Raw genomic sequence first — 27,557 nt, 5'->3', positions numbered from 1 at the left:
GTCTCTTCATATTCAGTAGACAAGGACTGTCAGTGCTGCCCCAAAGTGTAACTTGGAGAACACTTGCTAAAAGCCAGAATATATGCACTGATCTACAATCTTAGAATATCTGAAGGTAGAAGGGATCCATCAGGATCATTGAGTCCAACTCCCTGTTCCTTCCAGGACGACCCAAAACTAAACCATATGACTAAGAGCATCATCCAGACACTCCTTGAACTCTGACAGGTGTTTACACTGCTACAATCAAGCAATCCTTGCTCAGCAGACTGCAATTCAAAAAAAAGTTGCCAAGATTTTCCCTCCACAGTAATTTCCCTAACAATAGCCAAAAAAACCCCACCAAAAAACCCACTTCATCAGGAAGTGATTAGTTTAAGACTAATTTCATATTTAGGGGAGAACCTGAAAAAGTTGATAATGCTCCTTTAAGGAATGTCTGAAAACAACAAAAGGTTTCCAAATACTGAACACACTCTCACAAAACCCTTTTCAGTGCTGGGAGTCTGGATTTCACCACATCATATGTTTGTGCAAACACATGAAGAAATCACAACTTCTAGCACCACAGGGTTAAATAGATTGCTAACTGTTAGGGGAAAATGAGCAGATAAAGAGTTAAACCAGTTTTTGAACCAAAAAAAAAAATCAACATATAATGCAGCTTCTCAATGCCATCAGTTTTCATCCTTCTTAACACACACACTAAACTATTATTTTTAGACAACTTGCATGCACTGACAGACATTAGCATTTTAGGCATTTAACTGGAAGATCTTCCTTTACTGAGTAAACTATGCATGTGCTACAGCTTGCCCAGTAATGACACACTACAATATCTGAACATAATTTCTTAAACCTGCCCCTTTTCTTGTCCCAGTTACATCACACAACATACTACCATCTAATAAAACCAGAATTTTAAAAGTTGAAAGATATTTCTAGAATCTGTGCACCATGACATCCAAACTAAACACATCACATCTCTGATGATTTGAGGGTATTATTGTGCTTTGTTATAAAACACTGGTTTATTTTCCACTGGAACTTTCAATATTCCAATGGAAAAAAATAAAAAGCAGAACAAAAAACCACAAGTGCAGATGCTATGTTTGCAAAAGGGCACCTCTGAATGCTACATGAATAGCTTGCTGGAAATACCATGTAAAGATCCGGTGCAAAACATCCCCATTCAGCAGGAATCAGTTCTACCTTGAATAACTCAATTACACATATACTAAGTGCACTTTATTCATTTGAGTAAAATATTCCATGAACTGTGGAGTAAACCTATGCTGGTTGTGAGAGGTATTACCAGAAAGTAATTAGAGTCGTAACTTGTAAATAAACAATTTTATTGTTCATCTTCACAGATGTGAAAGACATTACTACAGCATCCATTACTTTCAAATTACAAAGTTATTTAAACAAGATTAAAAAAATTAAATTAATATTTTGATAAGGTGCTTAACCTCTTAACAGGACAAATTAACATTAAAAAACCTTAATGAATGAATGTTATTGATCTAATCAGGTCTTGGTCAAAATGAAATATAACATGACATACCCTAATACAGTTAGATAAACTACTGTATCTGCAACTAATCATCTGAGGTTTTGGGTTTAAGACAACTGTAAACTAAAAATAGATAAATATAAATAAACTTCATCAACAAAGTCAGTTCTCGGCTATTGGCCTGAATACTTCTACGATGTTCTGCATTACATTACTGAAAAAAACCCTACAAGATATTTTTACCCATTCAATTTGATAGCAGTAGCAGACAAAACCTTTAAGGAATGTCAGCTTTGCTAAAACCTTTTGGGGAGGTTTATAACTCGGCCATTTGAATTTGGGCAGGAACTTAGTGAAAAAAGCTATAAGCTCCAAAATATTCCTCCCCACAGTTCAGAATTTGCATGTTTGTGAGGTTTCTGTTTTTAGTTAGAAGTGAAGGGACAAGACAATTTGGGATTTTAGATGCCTCTTTAAAAGAGCTTAACTAGTATTTTCAAAAAATGAGGTTTTCCAGACCATTAACATGTAAACAATGACAGAGACATCTTTTTTTTTTTTTTTAAATATCTAATCAATAAAACAGAAACAGCCGAGTTACCAAGTCTAAGAATTAACAAAAGTCTTTTGTAAATATGTACTGCAGTTTATACTGTTGCATACACAGTCTATGTAAACCACAAAGTCCCATTCACCATAATGGGATTCTGCAAGGTAAGATTTACATTGTAATGATTCCTCCAAAAAACAACATGCTGTAAGCCATTTCACAGTTTTTTGCACATTGAAAATATCACACACAGTAGCAAGAAAATCATAGCATCTTTAATATGCAAAAAAATTGAGAAATGGAAGGTCATGTCAAGACACTGTAAACCTTTATGCAAAATATTGGTCAATGCACTGACACCGTAGGGGCTCTGTTGTTAGGGTGACAGCATTAAAAACAAAGTCATGGTCCATTGACAAGACTCACATCCAATGCAGTGTCAATGGGAAAAAGAAAAAAAAAAAAAGAGACAGAAATGCAATTATGTATCAGCTCTAAGGAACCAGTACAACCAAAATATCAAATAAAGTTTGGAGTAGGGACTGTTCAAAGAGTGTGCTGGGGCTTAAGAACAGAAGTGCTCTGATAAGAATTGCAGGCAGCAAAGCTATTCTGTTCAAATGCTGCTGTTGAAAAAGAATGAAACTGAATACAAAAAAGCTGTATTAAAACTACATTAAGGCTCTGATTTAAATAACTGGAAAACAAAGATGTCCTGAATCAAGACTACTGGTCATCCTTAGCTTGCTTTACCATGCTTAGGCATTCAGCCCTTTTAATATGCAAGACAATGCACAACAAAGTCAAGCAATGCCTGAGCACAGTGGAATAAGCCAAAGATCAAACAGCAGCCTTCAGGTCCTGCAAATATGCGGGTTTAAAAATCAGACCCTTAACATTATTTAAAAGTTTCTTTTTTGTATTTATTAAAATACACACCCTTGCAAAATGTATGGCTCATTGAGCAGTTCATAAAACACATACAAGCCTACAACACCAAATTCTTACAATATAAAAGAAACTTCTTAAAAGAAGTTCTATTTGATGTCAAAAACCCTGTTTCAAACACAAATTAAATTTGTGTAAGGGCCTCTTCCTAAGTTGGTCATGGTTCCAGCTATAAAACTGGACCTTGGGACACTGGTCTCCTCCCATTTGTTGCACAGAGACTTTGTTTTCTGTTACTTTTCTAACACAAAACCTCATTATTGAAAATTCAAGTCAACACCGTGTTTAGAGACAATTCAATTCCATACTTCTGGCTCTGCCAGAAATGTAAACATAAGATCAATTTTCAGTTCCCTATTATATCTGAAGGGGCAAATCTTAATGTTGTAGGTACTACATCTCCATGGCACACTCCAGTGGGAACCTTGCAAAAGAATCAAACTCTACCATTTCATACCTGCTCCAGGACTGGAGCTGTTTCTTTGCTGCCTTCCTTTTTTTCAGCACCATCCGCAACAACAGCTTTGGATGCCAATAAACCTTAGGAGAAAAATTGCAGAGATTTTTACTTAGAAGCAGGTTGCAACATGAATTTGTGGGAGACAAATCAAAACAGTGAGGTAAGAAATATGAATTGCTTATATCTACAACATCATTCTCTTTGAAACAGCTCCACACAAAGTTGAATACTTTAAGTTAGAAGAAACAAAAAGTGAAAGGATCATCCCATGATGGTACCCTTTCCTAAGAGGTACTTCTTTGGCACTTCCACTAACAAGAAAAAAAATCAAATTATCAGTTCTAAAATAATCCCTCACCATCCTTTTAAAGCGTTTGGGCTTTATAATAAAGCCTGTGGCATTTCACTAAATTCTGAGAGATCAAAATTCTTTATAAACCTCTTTCCCTCTCCTTCCCAGTTGTTTAAGAAATTCCCATCAGAATTTGCACTACTACTTCTTAACTCTAACACATGCCAACCTTTCTTATACAGAACAAGGGATTTAATTTCCAAATGAATATTCCCAGGTGCAGAGCTCTCAAGTTACCTCAATAACAAGACCATACTGAGAGCAAATACACCAGAATATGTTGCCTCATTCATGAGCTCATATACAATATCACTACTAAAAAAAAAAATCTGTAAAAGAAAAGGCAATGAGGAACTTTTTTTTTTTTGCCAAGTCTATAGCAATATCTTCAGTTCATTACCTAAGTATGCAGAGAAAGAAAAATTTCAATGCCAGAAGACAAAGGAGAATAGATAAAACCTGAAAAACACAAATCTGATTAAAAGTTACTATTATAATCCTTGGAAATGTCAATATTGGGGGTGGAGAGTTTACATCTTCATAATAACTTGACCTGACAGATCCACAGGAAATTCCTGTTGTGTTCCATAAAAAATTAGATACGCTCAATATTAATCTACAGTGCCCAGTGCCCAAGGACCTATAAATCAGCAACGCCTGGGCTCGCAGGAAGCTTTTAGGACATTAAAGAAAAACAAACACACACAAAAAACCCCTGTGGTATTTTGCTTGAGTTATCACATTTTTGAATTGCACAATACTAGTTTTCTTTCATTTACTCGTCATGGTAGATTAAGTCATGCTTCAGTTCACTGCAAAGTAGTTATGTTTTAAATAAAGTATTTAAAAACACTATGTCCATAAGAAGAGGTGCAAACGGATTGATTTTACAGCTAAACAGGTTAACTAAAAAGCAGAAACTTACTTAGGCCTGTTGCATTAATATAAATACAATTATCAGGCAACATTTTTATTCTGCATTAGGCTTCATGAAAGATTTAGGTTTCATGGTCCTGAATAAAACTTTGTGACTCAAATTATCTTGTTTCAATTAAGTTGTAAAATTACCAGTGTTCATATTAACAACACATCTACAATGATAAGCATAAAGTAATTTTCAAAATGTAATTAAGTACAGTTTTAGACACTAAACTACAAGCTACAATCTAGAAGGCAACTTTTGTGGTTCTACAAGTCACAATGTTGTTCAGAAAAGCTGTGGATGCACCATCACTGGCAACGTTCAAGGTTAAGCTGGACAGGACCTGGAGCAACCTGATATAGCAGATGATGTCCCTGTCCATGGCAGGGCAGTTGGACTAGATGTGCCTTCCAATCCAAACCGTTCTATGATTTCTGTTTCTAACTAGATGCTCAGTGCTCAGAAAATAAAGCCATTTAGACTCTGTCTAGACTCTGTCAGACTTGAGAGTATGACACTTCTTATTTCCTTCTTCTCTACCCCATTAAGTATCTTTGTAACCAATAACCACATCTGCAGAAAGGCAAAACAACTCCACAGGCTACTGCAGCAGCAGGACTATAGGTTCACCATCCTCTGTCAGTAACAGCACTTGACAAATAAAGAGCATGGCGTGGCAGAGTGAACCACAAGTGTTTGCTCAGTAAGCTTGCTGCTGATGTTTTATGTTCTTTTAGGTATCAACAGTGCAGCATGAAATGTGGAAGCAAGCATTCCAAAAGAGGCAAAAACTAATTGGAAGAAGACGTTAATACATGTTTAGTAAGAGCTATCCTTCACCTTTGGGAAATATAATTCCCCCTGGTGGCAGCAGCAGAAGAAAAACGAGCAAAGAAAGCAACTTTATTTTGGTCAGTGGTGAGCAAAGAACACCAGATAGAGTGGTGGCCCTTGTGGCAGACAAGGAGAAGGTTCAGCAACAAATACTGAATGCTGAATTAAAAACCAGAAAACAGTTCCCTTCAGACAGCCTCCTACAACCACATTGTTTGCTTTATTTCCCCAATACAGCCATAAGACATTTGGTATATGAATTTTTCCTAACAGCTACAATGCTTTATGATTCTTTTGTAGCCATTCTGATGGGCACACCAGCATGATTCCCAGCCATCCTCTGTATCTAAAACCTCATGCCAGAGACACAAACAATTTATAAGTATTTCAAGCATAAGAAATAAGCACGTAGCAAGAGAAAATTTGATCATCAGAAATTACATTTTCAAAATACTCTGTTATATGCCTACTATGCTATGAGTTGCAAAAGTTTATTAAGTTGAGACCAGTCACACAAAGTATCTACCAAGGATGACAGATCTCATCTTTTAATTAAAGGATTAATTCACTTCCATTGAATGGTAATATATTCTTTCCTAGTGAAGTGTATGTTTTCTTGGAGAGAGAGAGACATTGTTTTTAGAGAATTATAAAACTCAATGTCTGCAACATGATTTTTCTGATTACTTCATTCAGCCTATCCCACTGCTATTACTCTCACAAAACTCCTTAGGAAAGGAGTATCTATCCATAAAGTCAGAAAAATACAGTTTCTAGAGCTACAGGTTTTTCAGCTGTTTTTGGTATCTTTTCCACTAACTGATACTGGGAAAAAAACTAACAGGGCTCTATAAACTTACATCATTACTTCTTGTAGTACATCATTTTCTACTTCTGTTCATGGTGTTAAGGGCAAAGGAGAGTAGAAATGAGGCTGCTAAATCAGACACCTGTTAACTAAACCTGGTACCAAATAAGAAGCTTTCTTCCAGCAAATATAATTCTGGAGGCAGAAGATCGTTTTTTTTAAAGCTTTCTTCCTTCATATCATGTTCTATACTGGCCTATCTCAAGTATTTTCTCCTTTAGATTGAAGTACTGACTCAAACAGAACCACACTCAAAAGAAAACTGACTAAACATCTTCAACTGCTGACCTGTGAAAGGCTGGAACAGCCAAAACAAGTCTGCAAAAACGTCATGCGGTTTATTTTTACCATAAAGCAACAACCAAGACTTACTACATTAACGACCATACCCTGTCTACTATAAAATACCAAAGACAAACCCCTGTCACCTGTAGCATAGAAAACTTCGTCAGAGTTCACACAAAGTATTAATTACTAGAAGAATAAGTGGAATGCATTTCTATCTTACTCTCTGTCCAAGAATCAAATTTAAGTAAATTTCTATTAAATTTTGGAATAAAATTAAGTTTTCAAATTTTAAAGATAAGACTAATTATCTATTATTACATTTCCTCTTTATAAAATGCATTCTATAGCTGTGTACTTGTTTTTCATTCATACCGTTGAGTAATAAACAGGGAACTAATGTCTTAGACACTGAAAAAAACATTTCAGATCTTAATTGCTTCAATTTGTAGCTAGGCTTGTAAACTGTCAAATTACCTACTGTAAACTCTTTTCAGGAACAGTTTTACTTTAGACAAATGGCATGTAACTCATAACCAACTTGTATAAACCCCAAATTTACCCAATAATGGAGAAAACTGTGCAGTTGGACTTAAAACATTCTCAAAAAATGAATCAGTTAAGGACAGTTACCTTCACAGAATAGAAAAAAGACCAAATCAAGTCTGCAACCATTCACTGAAATTATGAATAAGACAGATATTATTACAAACTATAGATTGCTTTAGAATTCCAAACAAGTAAAAAGACTGTAGTGGAAATCTGCCTCATGAATGTGCTTTTACCCATCTATTTTAGTACCTTATATGTAAGCATGTAAATATTAAACAACAAAAAAGTAGTCAGAAAAAAGTATTTTACCAGTGATTTTGTTAAGACGAGCTCTCTTTGCCTGAAAAGAGTTGCCTAGATTGCTTTTCCTCTTGTGGGATAACGTGCTCTCTGCCTGCACAAAGGCCATCTTTGGAACATCCACTACAGGAAATCCTACTTGCAAACAGAAGAGAAATCTAATAAATTCACATTTCATAAATATGTAACAACAAGCAAAATACTTCAGTCTTTCAGAACTGCTATTAGAATAGGGCAGCAAATAAAATTTAAAATCATATTAAAAATTAAAATTATGCATTCTGAAGATTTAGAATCATACACTGAGGCATTAGATGCAAATTACCTTGATATTTGTAATTTTTACTCAATATTATGAGAAATGCAGTATTAAAGATTATTCAAATTACCAAATCCTTATCAACCCAGAAATTGCTTCAAACAACCCTGAATATGGATAAATTTATCATCCATACTGGAATTTTATTCCTTAGACTGGGATCAGGGATTATCTCACAGGTAACAGAAGATGCAGGAATATGAACCAAAACATACCACGAACTCATTAAAAAAATCCACAACATTCTGTTTGTTAGAGCTAGTTAGAAGTTTTGCACAAGGATTAAATACTAACTGAAGCAGATTTATCTGATTAAAAAAAGTATCTCTGAACTAAAAGTTTAACATATCATAATGTTATCATAATAGCAAACAAGGCATTTTCCTCTACAAATAACAAGTTATTACTTAATTGCAAAATTAACCCCAGGAGTTCTACTTCAAAATTTCAGAAAAACATATTTTATATTTAATAGAATTTGGTTTTACCAAATGTGTCACTAGATGTAGGCTCCTCTTCCTTTTTTTGAACTTCCTGCATGATTGTAGAGGTTGAAGTTTCTTCCTTTTTTGAAGGAACTTTTAGCCATTTTCTGTCCTCTTTATCCTTATTGCTGTTTGCACTGGTTCTAGGTTTACTTCCTGCTTTGTTCTTGGCTGCTGCTGCTGCAGCAGCTTTGACCAAAGCTATCCAATCCTCCAAAAAGGAAAAAAAAAAATGTAAGCAAGCATTAAAAAGTGCCCGAGACTCAAATAGAAAATACTTATAAACCCAATGAAGCTTCATCTAGAAGTGTTCAAGAGCAGCTGAATTTATTTTTATGGCTACTACTCAAAGACTGGTAAAATGAATTTCCCAAATTGCCTAAATAGACTTGAAGGATCATCAGTATGCTACATGGATACAAAACAAAATACCTTCAAAAACTACTGCATACAGAATTCTGGCTCCACACATTCCATGCTACCTATTTTATGTGTCCTAGCTCTAGAAACCCAGGAGCTCCCAAACCAAGAACACTGACTTTTTTCTTACCCAGTGAAATACACCAATTACTTTTGTCTCCAATTAAACTATTATTCAAAACTACATTCAACTCCAAGAAGGGTCTAGGCAGCTGCATGATTGGGCAGAGTTCTTCCTGAATTAAACTGATAAAGCAGAGAGAACTCTCATCATCTGTGTTTCTAGAGCAACTACAGGTAGCACTCTTTGTGTTAACATATTACAAGTTTCATCTGATAATTCCAATAAAGTGCTCTACAATATGACCAAATCTGACAGAAAACATTTAAGGTAATAAAAGTGCCATTTTTTTATTAATGGCTTATTGACCACACAGAAAAATCCAAGGCATGAACAACACAACATACTGCTCAAATTAATCTACTTTTTGGCATGTAGACAAAGTCCAGCCACCCTATCAGTCATCAGGGAGAACTAAATACTTCCAAGGCTGAACCAAGCTCTTTCCACTAGTTTGGAGCGATCAGACTCCTGCCTTATGCCTTCTGAGTGTCAGGGATCGACCTGACTGCAAAAATTTTAACTTGATCCTTTTAACTCAAGTAGTATTTCAAGTTTTCTATAACATCAAGGTACAGAATTTTTCCATGGAGAAGGTACATGGACCAGGCTGTGGATGCCCCCTCTCTTGAAGCCATCAAGGGCAAGCTGGATGGGGTTTTGAACAACCTGGTCCAGTGGGAAGTGTTCCTGCCCATGGAGGGGGGTTGGACCTAGATGATCCTTAAGGTCTCTTCCAGCCAAAACCATTCTAGGATTCTATATGTGATGCAAAAATCAATAGCAAAATTCATCCTCTACTAGTAAGAATTAAACGTGAGTGTTTTGAACTATAACTAATTTACTACATGATGATTTGGCTACACGAGTATTGGCAGATTTGTTCTACCACATCTAAACAAAGTATGATAAAGACTATTTTTTGTCTAGTTTTGCATGCATGCTTTATGAATAGGTAAACATTTTTTTCCCCAGCTGAAAGCAGACTATATTTTATTCTGGACTTTTGTTGTTATTATACAAGGTACCTACAGTTATCTTGGTATCATAAATCTTGTTTCAATACAACTTTTTCTTACTCATTACATATTACAAGTCTTTCAAATTACTGGTTTAAGGTTTCTTTGCCTTCTTTTATGTACAAGAAAAACATAACACAAAATACAAAGTGTTACTTTTCCTTTTATTATGCTTTTTCTTTTCCAAAGCTCAATACTGTAAAAACCACTGCTTTACCTAGATTATGCTTCTAAATTGCATCAAGATATCCACTTAGGAGCACCAACAGTTTTGACTCCTCCAAGATAAAGTGTCCCCTGTCCAAACTGTCAGTGCAAGTTGCATACACTGTCAAGCTAGCAGTAGAGCAGTTTGGAAGTGCTTTGGCAATGCTTTCACAACAGGCAACTACCAAGGCCATTTGGTGACGTGCCAGCCACAAAGAGCGTGTCTAACTGCCAGCTGCATAGTCAATCAAAAACACACATACCTCATTTTTGGCCAGCCAAAACGAGCACACACATTAGCTCCAGTCCATCCAGAGCCTTGCCCATCCAGCAGGACAAAAAAAGGATTGGAGCTATTTGTGCTGGTGAGGAGTTAGGAGACCTGAGAGTAGAAGTCTTACACTGTACACTGGCCAAGGGATGAAGAGGATCAGTAACATGGCTGGAGCTTGGATCTTACGATAAAAGTGGGAAGCAAAGGAAGCACAGCCTGCAGCAAAACAGCTTCTAAACAGCATTTTAACTTTTAATCAAGCTAAGCACTCAGAAATCAGAAGCTCTGCAAAGATACTGAGCTTCAAGGGCCACACTGAACTAAGTATCCTGTTCTAATGGTAGTTGTTCTGGTGCTAAACGAAGGGCTTTTTTGTTTGCATTTTATTTCATTGTTTGGATATTTTCCTTCAAGACATGAAGCTTACAAAGAGTAGCAGGACACATATAACAATGAAGCAATCAAAGACTAAACATTCAGAAGCCAGAGCAGAGAGACATTAATTATGGTGACAGTTATACTTTTTCCCTAGATTAACATGTAAACTTAAACTCAGTGAAGAGAACCTTGAGTGAGGGGGAGGACAAGGTTATCTCAAGCAGTCACTTCCAACCTCAACAATTTGTGATTCTGAATTGGCCAGAAACTCCGTGGATTCATTTTTGTTTTGTTTCCAGAGTAAACACATAGGCACTAAAATGACAAAGGTATTCCTTGCTTTTTAACCTTCAACTCCTGCTGAATGACTGCTCAGCTGCACAGCTCTTCACATGTGAGCACTACTTAACATCTAAGATCCTAAGGTGACTGTTTCTTTTGCTGAGCACAGGAACTCCCCTTTCAATGCATTTGTGCCTTTTTCACCAGATATGAAAACATTACAAATTAATACAGTTAAAGTAAAATCCTCCTAAGTTTTCCCAACTTCTCCCTCATGTCCCTCTATTGGCTGTGTTTTGTAACTCTGCATCACTTACTCTGCACTGTCTGTTTCCCACTTCTTAACAGTATCCCCACTCCAGTGAAAGTGTCATTTACATATATAACTTTAAAAAAACAACAACTGTGTTTCCTGGTTTTCTTCTTACTAAAATATAAAATACATACTTCAAGTAGGCTGAGAAAACTGACAGAAGTAATGGGACAATGTAGTTAGAAGACATAACATTACTTTATCACTACTGAGGAAAACTGTAATTATGCTAATTAGATTTACTAAATCAAAGCACAGGAAATTGCATGATCAAGAAATACCTTACTAGAAATTACCCAAAAACCAACACTTATATTTTAAAATATTCCTTTGCATAACCTTAAACCTGCAACAGTGAGAAGGCAAAACCAGCATAACTCCTAAAATCCAACCCTTGTGTCAACAGCAGAATTCACACACACAGCGTTTTCCCTTCACCTGTCTACAAACACCATCTTTTTGGGTTTCTACAGTACTAAAGATTCAGCTGTTCTTCCTCTCCTAACACACCACAACTCCCAACTCCCACACATTCATACATACATGTACATAAAATATCACCAATCTATTGACTGGCTGATCCCACACTGAGCCTGAATTCCTTAACCTCACCTTTCAATTCTAAACAGTCTGCCCCACCTATATCTGGGCTCACATCGTCTCCTGTCACATCTTCTTTTTTCCTCTGTCCCAATTGCAAATCCATGCTTTTTTTCCTCAGCTTCCTCTTCCTGTGTGCCATGTCCCCTCCCTCTCCTTCAAAACCCTCCTCAAAACTCACTTCTTTTGGTTCGATTTCCGTCACTAATCTCAGCTCCGGCGCTATCTGCTCCCTCTCGCGCGCCTAATTATATCGAAGATAAAACAAAAAACATGAAACAGAAAAAGTAAGTTATCCAAATACTTCATATGTGCTCTCACAAGGGCAATCTCAATATCCCCACCTTTTATTTTTTTAATTTTCTCTCTGTACTACATTAGCAACATTTCTGTGTGGTTTCCATTCATGCGTGCTCATCTGCAGGGGAACCTGACCTACAGCCTCATTGCATTGAACCACACAAATATTTTCCACTCTTTAAAAATGTTGCTTTTCCACTCTCACAGCTGAGTCTTATTAAAACACACTTCTGCTGCAACTCAAAAATAGTTTGAGTGTTACAATGTTTACAGTCTCTTCCTTTATGACACACTGAGCTCAAATCACAGAATTAACTAGTTTCTCTCTTTCCCCCCCTCCATGTAATTCAAATTCTGTATGCTTAGCACACACCTTCAAACAGATCTTGATCTTACTTTTGGTAAATTTTGCTAAAGCCCAAGAACTTAAAGTACCTTAAACTTAAAATCATCTCTTGAAAATTTTGTTGTTGTTTTTATTTCAAAATGGAAAAAAAAAACCCCAAGATATAGGTTTAAACCACGCATGAAGTTTTGGATCTGCCAGCTCCAATGTTTTTCAAGATTTACATAATTTTTAGTAAATGTCTTCCTATAAAATAAATTATGCAAAAAAACAGAAACACCCATTTGAAGTCCAGGCTTGGGCAAAGCTCAGGTTCAGATAACTGATTATCAAACCAAAAAAATCACATTTTTCTTCTTAAATACCAAAAAACTATTTTGAAAAACAAGTATTTTACCATAACGTATTGATGTAGATGTTGCAGAAGAATAGCATCTTTACTTCTGGAAGCTACAGAACTTCATGCTTCTCTCTTTAATTTTGCAAAACAAAATGCTAAGACTAGTATCAATTAACATTGTAAGAAAGAGTAACTGCTGTCCTTGCTGCAAGACAACTTAAAAAATCTAAATCCATCTCAGAAAGGGTAAATTTCATCCCCTTATTCTTTACTCAAGAGTTCAGTGAAGCTACCTACATTCAGCCCCTGAGATGCCCGAGACTGATACCATAACTCTTGACTACTGAGAAAAATTAGAAATAAGAGCTGGACTGCCACCAAGCATGTCTGGACATCAAAGTGGTTGCTAAGAAATGGAATTACTATTTTTTAAAGCTGCAAATGTCTGTGGCCTGAGAGTAGTAACTCAAGATTAGACACAACATAGTTCCCTAGAAAAGTACAGGACAGAGTAAGGAACTTCTTTTTACATTGTCACAGAAAGGCTATTTCAGTTCAGTAACAACCACATTACCCAAGTTTTCCTTTTTAAGAAGTAAAATGAAACACTCTAGCTTCCTAACTTACTGTCAAGCTGCAAGCATTGTCTGAAATATTGTATACTGATTCAACTAAGTTACTGTGAGACTGCAGCAAGAAGCTAGTGTTACAGTGACTATGGATTTCAGTTTCACATCTTTAAGGAAACATAGTTTAAATAGTGCAGTGTTGCCTGCACAAAGTTCCAATGTTCTTTGCATAGACAATCAACCCTAGTACACAGCCACCTGTAATTTGGAGGCCAGGACATGGAAATGATTTCAAGCCATGTTGCTTATCCATTTGCCCTTGTTGCAATACAGATGGTTACAACAGTAATTATGAAATTTTGTTTGCCAAGTTAGAAGGAGTAATTTTGAAGAAAACTGGGAGCAAAAAGCAAGCAGTTTTTTCACATTTCTTATCCCCAACTCTCAAATAGTATCAGAGGAGTAATTTCTCATTAACTATGAGAATGCAGTTACCATGCAAGATAAATGCAAGGCATTTCCACTGAAAGCATGTAACAAGTTTTCGATGTTGTTTTTCAAGTAAAGATATGCCTAGTGATTGAATTATATAATCCACAGCTTCCCTCAACTTCTACTCAGCATCTCTTCTTCAACAGCAACTGAAAATTATGAGGGAAAAATTAAAAAAATCTATCTGAATCCTCAAAAGTTCTGATATGGGGAGAAATCCCCCACAGAACAGTTGTATTAATAAGATGTGAGCAAAAAGCTACCACAGTAGCAAACAAAAGATGGGCAAGAAAAAAAAAAATCAAGTCTGCAGTACAGACTACTGACAAGCTAAATCTTTTTTTCTGAAAGGACACCAGAGGAAAAAGTCTCTGGATACCCCATGTTTTGTAAACTTTGCAAGACAAAACTCTGGGACAGGTTAGTCAGCAATGGAGTGTATGGCAGCTGGACATTTCAGGTAAAGGCAAGACTGCTTGAGCAGCACACTCTGGGCATCATCCATAAAAGAGGGAAGGCAAGGAAATGCAGGACCTGGAATAAAGACTGTAATCTAAAACTAGTTGCACTTGATTATATTTTTACTATCTAAATAAATCCTAACAAAATGACAGCTAAAGTATTCTTACCTGCCCTTTTGCATCTTCTGGCATAGATTTGATATGCATCCTCTTAAGACATCGAATAACACCATCATAGAACTGCACTGTGAATGTTCCTAGAAAAGGATTGATGCAATCACTCTGAGTAGTTAACAAACAAACACACCTTGTTACTATGAAAGCTTTAGCAAAATATTTTGTAGGCTGTATGACCAAAGTAACTAGGTTTTACCTACAGTCAGGATCAAGAACTTTTTTCTTAAAAGAAATTATTGCCTCAATGAAACCCTGCTTTTATATTGTTGTTTTTTGTCCACTTGGACAATTTCAAGCATGTTTAAGCTCTTGTGCCACTTCTGCTCATAGTTCATTGAAAGAATTACCTAATATTTAAGTTGCCACAAAAGGAAAATAATTCCATTCACAATCAAATGCTCATTTGCTTTAAATTACAGTAAAAACTTCAACTTCTACTTATGTTCATTAGAAATATTGCATCTAAGGTGTTCTTTTCTTTACCCATTTCCACTGTTTTTCTTCAATAAACAGACTTTAAGAGACCTACCATTCCTAAAACAATTATGAAAATTTAAATATATTGCTAGGCCAAATCAACAATAGCATAAAATATACATAACACTGCACGGATATTCTTCTCAGCCCTGAGGAAACATTAAACATTTTCTCTTCTAGGAGAAATTCAGATTCTCTAATTTCACACAGATAAAAGACAAACCTCTTAGTAACACACATAATAGAAACATTTTCACTTAATCTTGAGGCAGTGAAGAAAACTTTATACATGTGCACAATTTTAAGTGGACTACAGCTACAGCAGAGCATATGCAAACAGCTCTTACCAAGGACCACACATGAATACATACCCTCTTTATTAATTGCTTCAATCTTTGCAGGGTAATATCGACAGTCTGTCCAACGAGCTAGGACTTCTTCTCCAGGCTTAAAATCCTATTATATACAAATTCAGTCATTAATATTTGAATAACTTAGATTTATTTCCTAAAAGGAACTAAACATTATCAGCTAGAGAGATATAATGCAGGAAAACAAGTAGAAAAAGTCAAAGACAAAACAAATGTGCCACTTACAACAAATTCTTCATCATCTTTCAACCCTTCTTTCCTTAATGCTGGTCGCTCCAAGGGCCGCAACCTGTTGCTGTCCCAGTAAATCCACTCATCATAGCGATGGCTCCAACGCTCAAAATGGACCAACATCTTCCCCTCTTCATAATCTATCTTCTCAATACGAGATGGATACCTTCAATGATAAAACATAAACATGAGCTTCAAGGTTTTATGGGTTTTGCCTACAACAGTGCTTAAATGACCATTCAGGAAGTTGTATTAAAACCTCGTACTGAGAAGTCTCCAAGCCTTGAAAAGATTAAGTTACTAAATTGATAATAGGATAACATTTAGTTTCAGAGTTATCTGTATACATCAGTGATATGTCATGATTATTATCCTAATAATCTTTGGGGGTTGGACTAGATGATCTTTTGAGGTCCCTTCCAACCCCTATGATTTTATGATTTTATGATCCTAGTCAGATTATTACAGACAAATTTAACCCTCAGCTCCCAGACCAAGGCAGCCTGAAACTGCTGTTGGAAGTTTGTGCTTTTCAGTTTGAAAACCTGTGTGTCTAAAGCAAAATCCTCTAAGTGTTGCATAGTGATGGAAAGATAAAAAATAGTTTTAGGAGTACATTAATTTATTCAGTTATATGAAATGTTTTATCAAACTCTTCTATTGATTCCAGACAAATGCAAGCGACTCATCAAACCCAGAAGTCAACAAAACATTCTTAGTCAATCTAGGCTGCTAACTAATTTGTATACAAGTTTACATGATTTCACTGTCATTAAATTTGATTCATAGAAACTAGCTTTTGGCAGTGAACTCTCTTTAACTCCACGTTCGCTAAAGTAATTACGTCAGTCTTCATTAACGCATGGATTTTACTCTCAGTAAACACTGTATGTACTCAGTAGAATTAATCAGGACTGAGCTGTAACCAAATCAAGTTTCTAGCACCTAATTTTAGGGGCAGTATACATGTAGTTTAGGAATCACCAAGGCTGAAATTACAGATGTATGGAAGAATGGCAAATTTATTATTATTATTCAGTTTTACTACTTCTGTTTCACTGAAGTGATGTATTTCACAAAATTGTAATAGGGGAGCAAGGCACAAACTGGTTTTGTCACTGCTTCCTCCACCAAAAGTACTAGTGCAAATGCACTGTATGAAATGCAGAGAAAACTGGAATGAGGCAGAATCAAGTTCCTGCTGCACTTTACAAAAGTATTGAAACAGATATAAAAATGCAACGGATCTCCTAAAAAAAAGTTACCTGGATCACCATTTTTTCTCCAGAGTTTATATTAGGAGTGGTCCAAAGTTAAAAAAAAACAACATGTATTGCAAAGGAAGACCACAGCAAAAGGACAGCTGTTTTTCACTTTCATTAAAAGGAAACCCGTTTTTCTAACAAAGTGCTACTGTGGAGCAACAATAAGAAAACAGAGCTTGAGCAACCAATTTCTAGTCCTAGTGCAAACCCCATCAGCTAAAAAGGCAACTGACGTACACAGGAATACTGTCAACATTTTCCATTTTGAGTACTTTCTCCCCAAAATACTGGCAGTGCAGATAAAGGAGTCTTTAACATTACATTCTGATTAGAACACAAGTTCTCAGGAAGTACAGGCTTTCCTTCTTTCCTGGTGACTAGAACAGGGCATTAGAGCAAAAGATGTCACTCTCAGATTGTTCCTTCATTTCTACAATCCTAATTCTCTGGCTGCAGTGACACACCCAGCTTCCCAACATCTAAATCACAGAATCGTAGAATTATTGAAGCTGGAAACAAACTCTGAGATCATCAAGTCCAACCTATGACCAACACCACCACATCAGCTAGACCATGGCGCTAAGTGCCACATCCAGTCTTTCCTTAAATACCTCCAGGGATGGTGACTCCACCACTTCCCTGGGCAGTCCACTCCAATGTCTGATCACCCCTTCCATGAGAAAGTGTTCAGCAGCAGCTGAATGAGAAAAACACTCTGATTTAAGTTACCACTGCAATCACTTCAGACACATTTCACCCTCACATCAGAATATATGGTCCAACCTCTTTCTGTGTGTATCTCATCCATATATTTCAGAAATGCAAAGTATTTTCAGAGACGTTTTAAGTTCCCAACTTCTTCTCACTGAACTTCAAAAAAAATCAAAGAAGCAATGTCTTATCCTCAAACTGCAAACTCTTTTTTGCCATCCTACTAACAGTATCTTTTCCAACATAGAAGAACTCAATGGGATTTCTTTCAAAAGAGCAACACAATCAAGCAGCTTTCCCCTCTCAAGCAGAACTGACACCACCACTCACAGTAACAGGGAAGCTGATTATATATTGTATCAAAACAGAAAGCAAATCTCATAGGTCAAAACCTGAATCCCATCAGCAGCATTCTGGTTTAATTTTGAACAAGGCTTCAAGAAAACACATCAGCCAAAGATGGTTTTCCTGAGTCCTGCCTCTGACAATGCTTTCTTCTTAAGTCGATAAGCTTCTGAGTTTAGGAATTTTATTATTAAATTTATTAGTTTTTTCATCTTTCCAAGTGTTTCGATTTCAGACTTAGAGCTAAGCACAAAGCCCAGAAAAAGCAGGAAGAGTAGCAAAGCAGAGGAAGAAGTAAGGTTACTGTTACTAAAGCAAGCATACAGTAACAATGGTACCTAAAAGAGTTCCCAATCAAAGTAAAGGATTCCACAGAATGCATTTAAGGGAGGGGAAGGGGGAAAGAAGGGAGAAAGGGGACAGGAAATGCACTTTGTAGCAATCAAAAATGACAGTTTGTGCACAAGGCACTGAAGCTGCAGTAGTGAAAAGAAGACAAAAATCATGGTGCTCTTTCTCATGACAGTTGGGAATTTCAGATTTATCACATGCCAGCCAGATGGTGATGCAAAACTATGGTTATTTCACAAAATTCAAGGACCATCAGCCAGAAGACTGAATTCTCCCTTTCCTACATATCCACAATGTGATTACTCTGCTCCCATCATGGCACTACACTACAGCAGTTCCCCTGCAGTTCCCTTTTCATTGTTGCTATGGCCGGTAGCTTTCACTGGTCATCATCAGCAAAGTCACCATTCCAAGCATTGTGAGAAGATGACAACAGAAGGCATAGACTGGCAGAACACAGCACACTGTCCTGGAAAGAGAAAACTGAGCAAGAGCAGAAAGTAAAATACAGAGCATAGTTTAGGGACAAATATATAAAAATGAGCTAAGTTTTAAGGAATATTCAGCAAGCCAAGAGAAAAATAAGAGCAAAGCTAACATCAGTTAATAAAAGAAGACACACAAAACATTAAATCTCGTTAGAGATCCCTCAACAGCACAAATGCAATAACCAGTATTCCTTGATTTATTTCTCTTTGATAAATACAATTTCTGCTGTTAAAGTATTTTTAAAATGTCATTATCAGCTATGAATCAAAGTCATGATACCAGTTTTGCACAGTTAAATCTTATAATACTCATATCATCCCATAATGGCTATATTCCAATAATTTATGTTTCTTCAATGTAAAGACAGCGGTTGCAAGATGAATAGAGCCAAAACCTGCATTCAACACCAATCCTCTGGGACGGATGATTTAGAAAATCTCTGAACCACCCAGCTATATAAGATTGGTTATTAGGCAACAGAAAAATAACTTTGTATGGATTTAGCAACAAGCTATTACCCACAATATGCACTAAATTTAGCCACACAATGTGCCACAAACACGGATAAATCGTAGTATTTCACAACCCTGATTCCACAGTGGAACAGAGCAGACCATACCTATTGCAGAATTTAGTATTTCAAATTTTACACTGCACAGAAGTATTTTTCTGCTGTTATATTTTTGTGCAGTTTTTACTAAAAATAATCAACTTCACAAATTGCAAAATTATACAAATATTTCAAAGGCAAGTATGCATTTCCCACTAATAAAAGATAAAATGGCAACAGTTTTTTTAATCAGCCTGCTTAAACAATTCCAGTAACACTACATGCAGGAAAGCTTTTACTATGCCAAAGAGCAATGTTTATATTTATTCTGTAGAAAGATTAATATGAAGACGGTTACAACTCATTCATGAGAAATTTTATGCAGAACTTCCCTCTTCCACAAATGTACAAGTAGGCACTATGAAGTACTACAAAGGGGAATACAAACATCACTCTTTACAGTACCAAAGTGTAATGATGTCTGAGGCCCAATCAAACTTCTAGTCAGGTTGCCTACTTTTGTTCAGCACAAACCAGAAAAACACAGTAAAAAAAAAAAGAGGAAAAAGTCTTCACTTTTCACAGAAAAAAAGCAAAGAAAAAAACCCCAAACAAACAAAAAAATCCTAGACCATCAGACTGCAGTTCAATAATGAAAGAGCTCATTTTGGGGGAAGAAACAATAACTTGTAAGCTTTCACTGTGTTTTCTTAATAGTATACTGGAAATAGTATTTATTAATGCCAAATAAAGTCTCATTCAAATTTCAGGTTGTTCTTGTTTATAAAGAGAGAACAGGAAAACTGTTGTTACTTGATGGTATCTGCCCAGTTTACATATTTCTTGCTCTTCATTCTCAGGCTCCAGTGATTTCAACCCACAAGAATTAAGCAATGTTTTCATAAAGCTGCAAATCTAAGAAACAGTGGTCAGGCAACAATGATGTTCCAGCATTCATACAGGAAAAATTAAGGGAAAATGTTCAGTTTTTATTTCTTGACAGTGTAAGAAAGACCAAAAAACCCAAAACAAAACACCCATTTTCTCCAACACACTCAACATATACTATATGACCACATGGATAGTATTTTTCATTTTATATTATCACCTTCCTTTTGACCCTTTCAAAGTGCTGAATTGCTCTGTGAGATGGGATAACCGTTATTTCAAACTATAAAAAGGATTCAAAAACTTCAGTGAATTTGCCCAAGTTTGCATCTACAAAGTCTGGAAGTAGACACAAACTTCTTGCCTTCCCAATAAAAGCATAAAGTTTTCGACCTTGTAGAGGATATCAAACCAAATACCCTCCATTCTGAATTCTGCACAAACAGATTCCTAGTATCTGCAAATCCTGAAAACATCTATTTCTAACTCTTATCTTTTATTATATATACATTGTATTATACCAAAATAAAGCAATTTTCACAGTCCGTTTAAATACCTCTCTGCCAGGTAACCCTGTCAACTGAAATTCACACCAGGACTGTACCAATTCAGATCTACAAAAGACTTACGTGGAAAAAGCTTCCTCTGTACTGAAAAAAAAAATTAAAAAAAAAATCCATCCAGATAATCAAATATACAAAGTCAAAGTGCTGTTGTTCTGGTAACTAACCTATTTTAGTGAGCAGCTTCCATTCCAGAATTGCAACAAGAACCACATAGCTGTACTTCCTTCATTAACTAACTTAATAGTTCAGATCAAGTAGATGAACAAAGACTACGGTCCCAGATAAATAACAGGGTTGTTTTTTTAAAACACAGCATCTAGCACTTATGGAACAACCAGCAGAGAGCTAGAGCCACAAAAACAACAAGAAAACAGAAAAAAATGGAAGAGATGCATCTTTAAATACATCAGGTTTGAAGAGACTGTGTCCTGCTTGTGGGAGCTAATGGCTTAAGAACCAGTCTTTCACATGGGCACATTGCTTGCAGATATGTGCAGTTTTTCTAATGTTCCATTTGCTTATCACTGAGAGGCATGGGGGGGGTGTGTGTGTGCACATGCATTAGTTTTTGTGTGAGACGACAGGATATCCCAAGTTAGAAGGGACCTCAGAAAGCCATTAGTCTATCCTCCCACTCAAAGCAGGGTCAGTTACGGCATCAGATCAGGTGTTCCAGAGTTTTATCCAGCCCAGTCTTGAAATTCTCCTATGTTGGAGACTCCACAAAATCTTTGGACAACCCGATCCACTCTTTGACTGTCCCATGGGGAAAAAGATTCTCCTTGTACCTAACACAAACCTCTCATTTCAACTGGTGCCTGTGTCTCTTGTCCTTCAATCGTGCGTTACTCTGGAGAGCTTGCCTAAGTCTTCTTCATGACATCCCTGTAGGTACTGGAAAGCTGCCAGTGGGTTTCCTGAAGTCCCCTCCAAGCTAAACAAGTCCAGTTCCCTCACCCTCTCCTCACAGGTTGTACACTCCAGGCCCCTGATCATCTCATATCCATTTAAAAAATGTCTATTATCAGTCAATCCCATCTCATTTACTCTCTGCTGACAGACAATCACATGGATTAGACCTGCATTTCATAGTTTGCTTTAGTGAACTGAAATTTAGCAAGTTGTACAAATTCATTAGTTAAGGTGACCTCCCCACAGCAGTGTACTGTTGCACTTGATAAAGAAACAATTGCAGCTACCTCCACAACAAAGTGAAAATAAACATGCTGATTGACAGCCTGTCTCTGCTGATCAGTTTGACCAGGCTTTCTTCTACTCAGTAACCATACAAGCCAAATGACAGCAGTGACCCAAACACTGTCTGCCAAAACTTTCTCATTTAAAAGTAGGAAGTTTTTAAGCAATAGAGTCAAGGTACACAACACCCTCCCCAAAGTTTACATAATTCAAACAGAACACCAGATTCCATGTGATGAAATCAGCAACTACTACATAGGTGAAAATTTAAGACCTGCAGAAGTGCCTCAGAAAACAAAAACATACTTGAGTTTTTCCCATCCTCTAGAAGCCTCTGTTGATTAAGATTTTAACAGATCACAAACACTGTATCTTTAAATGACAGTGGGCTTTCAGAAAAATTGAGATAAAAGATTAAAACCCTTTCCAAGGGTTTTCAGTAAGTATTCACAATATGTCTCTTGTAGAAAGACTGAGCTAAGCAATACTTCTGCTTTTCAATTTTGCGTTTGTTAAAAACCTAAAAAGATTTAATGTAAGTTCAGCAACTTTCCGTTGAAGTACATCAGGGGGATGCATACAGCTTATATATAGAAAGAATTAAAAAAACATCCACCACCCCCCTTATGCAACAGAAAGCTAAGAAAAAAATTATCACATGGAATATCATTCTGGCCTCTGTCACCCTAATAATAACACAAAACTAGGCTTTTTGTAACAAGCCCTTTGGTTATGTGCATGAATACGATTTCATTTGAAACAGTCCTGTTTTCAGTGTCGCTGTAACTGCAAAATTCAGGTATTAACTTTCTGCTCCTGCATATGGCACCACAGAACTTTACATGCTCATAAACTCGACCTGCTCTAGTGGTCCAGATGACGAATCAATTCCTAGTAAGTTCAGAATTAATTCTGTTCTGCCTGAAAATATCAAGCAACTCAACTGCAGAGCTCACAACAGGGCCAACTCCTGACAAGGCCAAACCCAGACAGTCACTCCAGAACGGACAGGCGACCCTTCCCCGTGAAAAGGCTGAACAGATCTGATACAAACTATACCCTGGTTATTCAGTGATTTTTTAAATACGATTAAGCTGAAGCTATTTCTAAATATTAACTTTTGTTATCTAGCTACATTAACCAATTGTCTCTGCTTATTGTAGGGGGTTGGACTAGATGACCTTTAGGGGTCCCTTTCAACCAAAGACATTCTATGAGTCTATCATTCTATCTCCAGTCACAAAAGATGCTATAAAAATTCTATTAAAATTATTTTGGTTTTAGAGCACTATTCAGACAGTTTAATTACCTTAGTATTCAGTTGAGAGTATCAGGATGCTGAAAATCCACTCTACAGAAACAGATCAGAACAAGAACTGTATTTTCCCTTAGAAACCATTTATTAAAACATCTGAGCTATAAATAAAATCAAAGTACTACAGAGAAGAAGTTAACTCAATTTTTTATACACAGCATATAACTGCTGGAGTAAACCTGTAAATAATACAGTTCTCTCTGTATAACATAACTTGGGAGTTAAGAGGATCAGATATTTACATGAGTGTTTAGTCTCCAGGAATGCAATAGAAAGGCAGGTACAGGCCTCTACATTTTCCAGCCCTAATTAACTAGAAAGCAGCTAAGAAAACACTTCTGGGTAGAAGCATCAACTTCTTCTATCATCTACTTTAACAAAACAAGGGATTTTTCAAACTGAAATAGCATGGCCACCATCCATCAAGGAATGAGCTGGCTTGCATTAATAAATATTTTGACTAACAATTCAAAACTTCAAAAGAAAAACTCCTTTCACAATACTTTGTAGCTTGGTCCTTGGGCCCACATATTTCCATTTGATACTCTTCACTCTGGGTGATGCAGAGTCACAGTTTTAAGCACTTGATTCCTCCAACTCTGATACAAATACAGTCATACTTACCTATTCCATGACCTCCAATTAAGGATCTTTTGATCAATTTTGTGAACCTATGAAGTCTGACAACTGAACACAAAAGAAATTTGCTTGCATGCCTTCAAACTAAAACAAAAGAAGTCTTTAGTCAGAGAAGTTTGTCACATTAACACAGTCATCTCACACATGACCTTCCACACCACTCTGGAAATGTTCTTTGCTTACTACAGCTGCATGAGCAACTAAAAGCAAACAAACAAAAACCCAGAGAAGTTTAGTTTGAGAGAATATATTCCTAAAACCTAATAGTTTTAATACACTACGGAAATTCATAAAGCTCACATGGGAAACAGTCAAGTAATAGGTACACTAAATTTTGTCATAATACACAAAATAATTATGCTCATAACAATGTCTTCCATACCATTTTTGTAGATAGTCCAGTGCCTCCAAACGAGCACCAATCTCAAATGTGATTCCAGGACGATTTGGAGGCTTTTTACTCATCTTGATATTTTCTTTTTCACCACCTTTGGAGAGATTAAAAAAAAAAAAAAAAGGTCATATTAAAACACAAAGTTGTCTAAAAGCTGTTGACAGCAAATAGTTTCCAGAGGTTAGAAAAAGATGTGGAATTTCTACCCTGATTTTCCATTAACTGCTTAGTTTTCAGAAGAACAGTCAGGTCCAAAACAAGGCATTTAAAAATGTACATAATTTTATTCAGATTTCTTGCCCTTCCCAAAAAATGAGTCATCGATGTCAAATAAAGACAAAAAAATTAAAAATCTGGTGCTCCTGACTGAAAATACTACACTGTAATTCATTGACATTCCTTTGGAGCTTAATTTGGAGTTACCTAGAGTCAAAGTATGCTCTCTACTTTGCTGTGGAAAGGTTAAAAACAAGACAAATGTACCTTAACAAGAGTTAAGGCTTAAAGACTAAAACAGCCTAAAGAACAAGCAAAATGAAACGAGCGAAAAGGAACAAAAAGCCACCTTCAGCCTATCTAGGCACCCTCGAGTCGCATTCATAGCGGCCAAGTTTCATTCACAAGTGCCTTTTTCTGTGTGTGCAACTCAGTCACTATTAAAAACTACTTCTCTGCAGGACGACTACCGCCGCTTTCTGATGTACTACCTTTACCTTCCCGAAGCACGGAGAGGTCAGCCCCTGGGGCCGCAGGCTCTGGCTGCAGCCCACCGAGCACACGGGTGGCTGCCGGGCGGCAGGGCGAGAGCCTCCTCGGCCCGCACCGCCAGAGGGGCGGCATTCAGACCCTGGTTTCTAAGCGGAGCTCCTCTGACAAGGACGGCACTGCGATCCGGGACAGCAGCCTCAGGGGCGGCGGCCGACCCGAGGAAGCCCACGCCGCTCCCCGGGCGCGGAGAACACAAAGGGGTCCCTTCCACAGCCAGGCCCGGAGCGCCGGAGAGCCCCCGACCGGCGGGGACTGAGCGAGCGCTCCGGGCAAGGCCCAGGGGAGGAGGAGGCGCCCGGCCGCGGCCCGCCGGACCCCCGGCCGCAGGCAGGGCCCGACGCGGCGAGGGCCGCGGGCGCCGCCCCGCCAGGCCTGGGCGCAGTCAAGGCGGGGGGGGGGGGGGGGGCGGCCGGAGCCCCGCGCCGCGCCGGGCCTGCCCGGCGGGGGCCATCGCCCGGGGCCGCCCGCCCGCTCGCCCTCCCTCCCGCGCTCTCCCCGCGCTATCTTACCGCCTCCTCCGACTCGCAAGGGCAAGCGGCGGGGCCTACGTCGGCCCAGGGCCCCGGCGGCGCGGCTCCCGCTCGGCGCGGCTCCCGCTCGGCGCGGCGCGGGCTGCCCGGCCGCCCGCCTCACCGCCCCATCCTCCCCGCCAGCCGCCAGGCCGCGTCACCAGCGCGCGACGGGCCCGCCGGGCGCCGCCCGGGCCGCCGGGGCCCCGCCCCCGCCGCGAGGCGGCGCGAGGGGGAACAAAGCGGGGGGGAGGGGGGCGCCGCGCGCGTGCGCGGGGCGGGATGGCGGGAGCGGGACCCGGGGACACACACGGGGACACGCACACGGGGACACACACACGGGGACACACACGGGGACACGCACGGGGACACACACACGGGGACCCAGGGACAGGCCCAGCCTGACGGGCCGCCCTGCCGCCGCCGTGCGCGGCCCCACCTCAGCCAGGAAAGCCGAACCCCCGGGGGGAAGGGGTGGAAGTGGCCGCCGCGGTGGTCACAGCCAGCCGGCGGTCACAGGCGAGGCTGCGTTGTTTGCCTCCCTCCTTCAAGGCTGCGAGACCTGGCGCTGTTTAGTCTGGGGAAGAGGTGACTTGAGAGGGCACCTTAACAGCGCTTGCAAGGATCGGAAGGGTGGGTGGTGAGGGGGGGGGGGGGCGAGGGGCGGTGGTCACGGGCTGGAACGCAGGAGGTTCCACCTCAACGTGAGGAAAAACTTCTTCACTGTGAGGGTGACGGAGCCCTGGGACAGGCTGCCCGGAGAGGTTGTGGAGTCTCCTTCTCTGGAGACTCTTTAAGACCCATCTGGGCGTGTTCCTGTGTGATCTGCCCTAGGTGGTCCTTCTGTAGCAGGGGGGTTGGACTCCACAAGTCCCTTCCACGCCCTGCCGTTCTATTATTCTTTACTCCTTAAACCAGCTGCATCTCAATCCACAGTTTTTCCCACTTTTGTTCTTCCTAATCTCTCTCCTGTCCCACTGGGAGCAGGATGTGAGTGAAGGGCTGGATGGGTGCTTGGCTGGTGGTGGGTCCAGCCCACTGCTGTCCCTTTTTGGCACCCAGCATAGGACTTCAGATAGTGACAGATTCAGTCACGGTATGCTGGCTGGCTGATGTTATTGCCCTGCCACTCTCCATGATTTCTGAAAGATCATGGCAAGCAGGAGAGGTGCCTGAGGACTGGAGGAAGGCCAGTGTCACACCAGTCTTCAAAAAGGGCAAGAAGGAAGATCACCAGGAAATTGCAGACCAGTACTCACCCCCATTCCTGGAAAAACGATGGAGTGGCTCATTTTGGAGGTCATGTCTTAAGTATGTTAGAAATGAAATGTAGTGTTGATTTTGCATTCTAGTGTTAGAAACGTAGTGTTGGTTTGGTTCACATATATATATATATTTTAGTGTTAGGAATATAATTGTTTGTTTGAGATAAGTGAGATATCTACACATTCCAATGACACCTGAAGTGGTTTATGGGCCAAGAAACTGAGGGACTTAATTGGGCTCCATCTGGGGGATTTGAACACGGAGAAGGATTTATGGCCCAAGATAAGGCCGAACAAAGCTACTTCTATGTTGCTCCTCAGGGCAGGATGACACCAGTAGATTGTTAATTGGCAAGAGAGCCAAGGGGGCAAGAAAGGTCAAAATTTTACCTTAAAAGGTAAAAAGTAAACTGCTAAAATGGAATGTGTAAACAGGGGCAGGAAACTTATAGGATAATTTGAAGCGTCGGATAGGCTGTAAACCCTGGAGTACTCAGCCAGTGGGGAAACAGGGGAGGGAATTTTGCGTCGGGAAT

The 27,557-nt window shown here is 38.7% G+C and overlaps 1 protein-coding gene across 10 annotated transcripts in view; it reads right to left on the bottom strand.

Annotated features, from left to right (window-relative positions):
- Positions 1 to 25,907, bottom strand: part of PHF20L1 (PHD finger protein 20 like 1) — a 57,886-nt gene extending 31,979 nt beyond the window's left edge. For 4 of the 10 annotated variants that reach the window (XM_051609311.1, XM_051609312.1, XM_051609315.1 and 1 more), the window contains exons 1-9: positions 25,757 to 25,907; positions 24,468 to 24,573; positions 15,764 to 15,935; positions 15,539 to 15,623; positions 14,682 to 14,770; positions 12,187 to 12,249; positions 8,395 to 8,602; positions 7,597 to 7,725; positions 3,472 to 3,554 (exon numbers count right to left, since the gene is read on the bottom strand). In XM_051609311.1, the coding sequence (XP_051465271.1) occupies positions 3,472 to 3,554; positions 7,597 to 7,725; positions 8,395 to 8,602; positions 12,187 to 12,249; positions 14,682 to 14,770; positions 15,539 to 15,623; positions 15,764 to 15,935; positions 24,468 to 24,550 (912 nt within the window). In that variant the 5' untranslated portion in view covers positions 24,551 to 24,573; positions 25,757 to 25,907. Of the gene's footprint in view, positions 1 to 1,338; positions 3,555 to 7,596; positions 7,726 to 8,394; positions 8,603 to 12,186; positions 12,250 to 14,681; positions 14,771 to 15,538; positions 15,624 to 15,763; positions 15,936 to 23,440; positions 23,483 to 24,467; positions 24,574 to 25,756 lie in introns of those variants that run through there. The other 6 variants (XM_051609313.1, XM_051609317.1, XM_051609314.1 and 3 more) reach the window with 5 other exon arrangements.
- Positions 25,908 to 27,557: the final 1,650 nt, after the last annotated feature.

Source organism: Apus apus, chromosome 2 (genome assembly GCF_020740795.1).
Source record: "Apus apus isolate bApuApu2 chromosome 2, bApuApu2.pri.cur, whole genome shotgun sequence".
Taxonomy (NCBI): domain Eukaryota; kingdom Metazoa; phylum Chordata; class Aves; order Apodiformes; family Apodidae; genus Apus; species Apus apus.
Note: the sequence above shows the minus strand (reverse complement) of the source record. Positions and strands in the feature narration are given on the sequence as shown.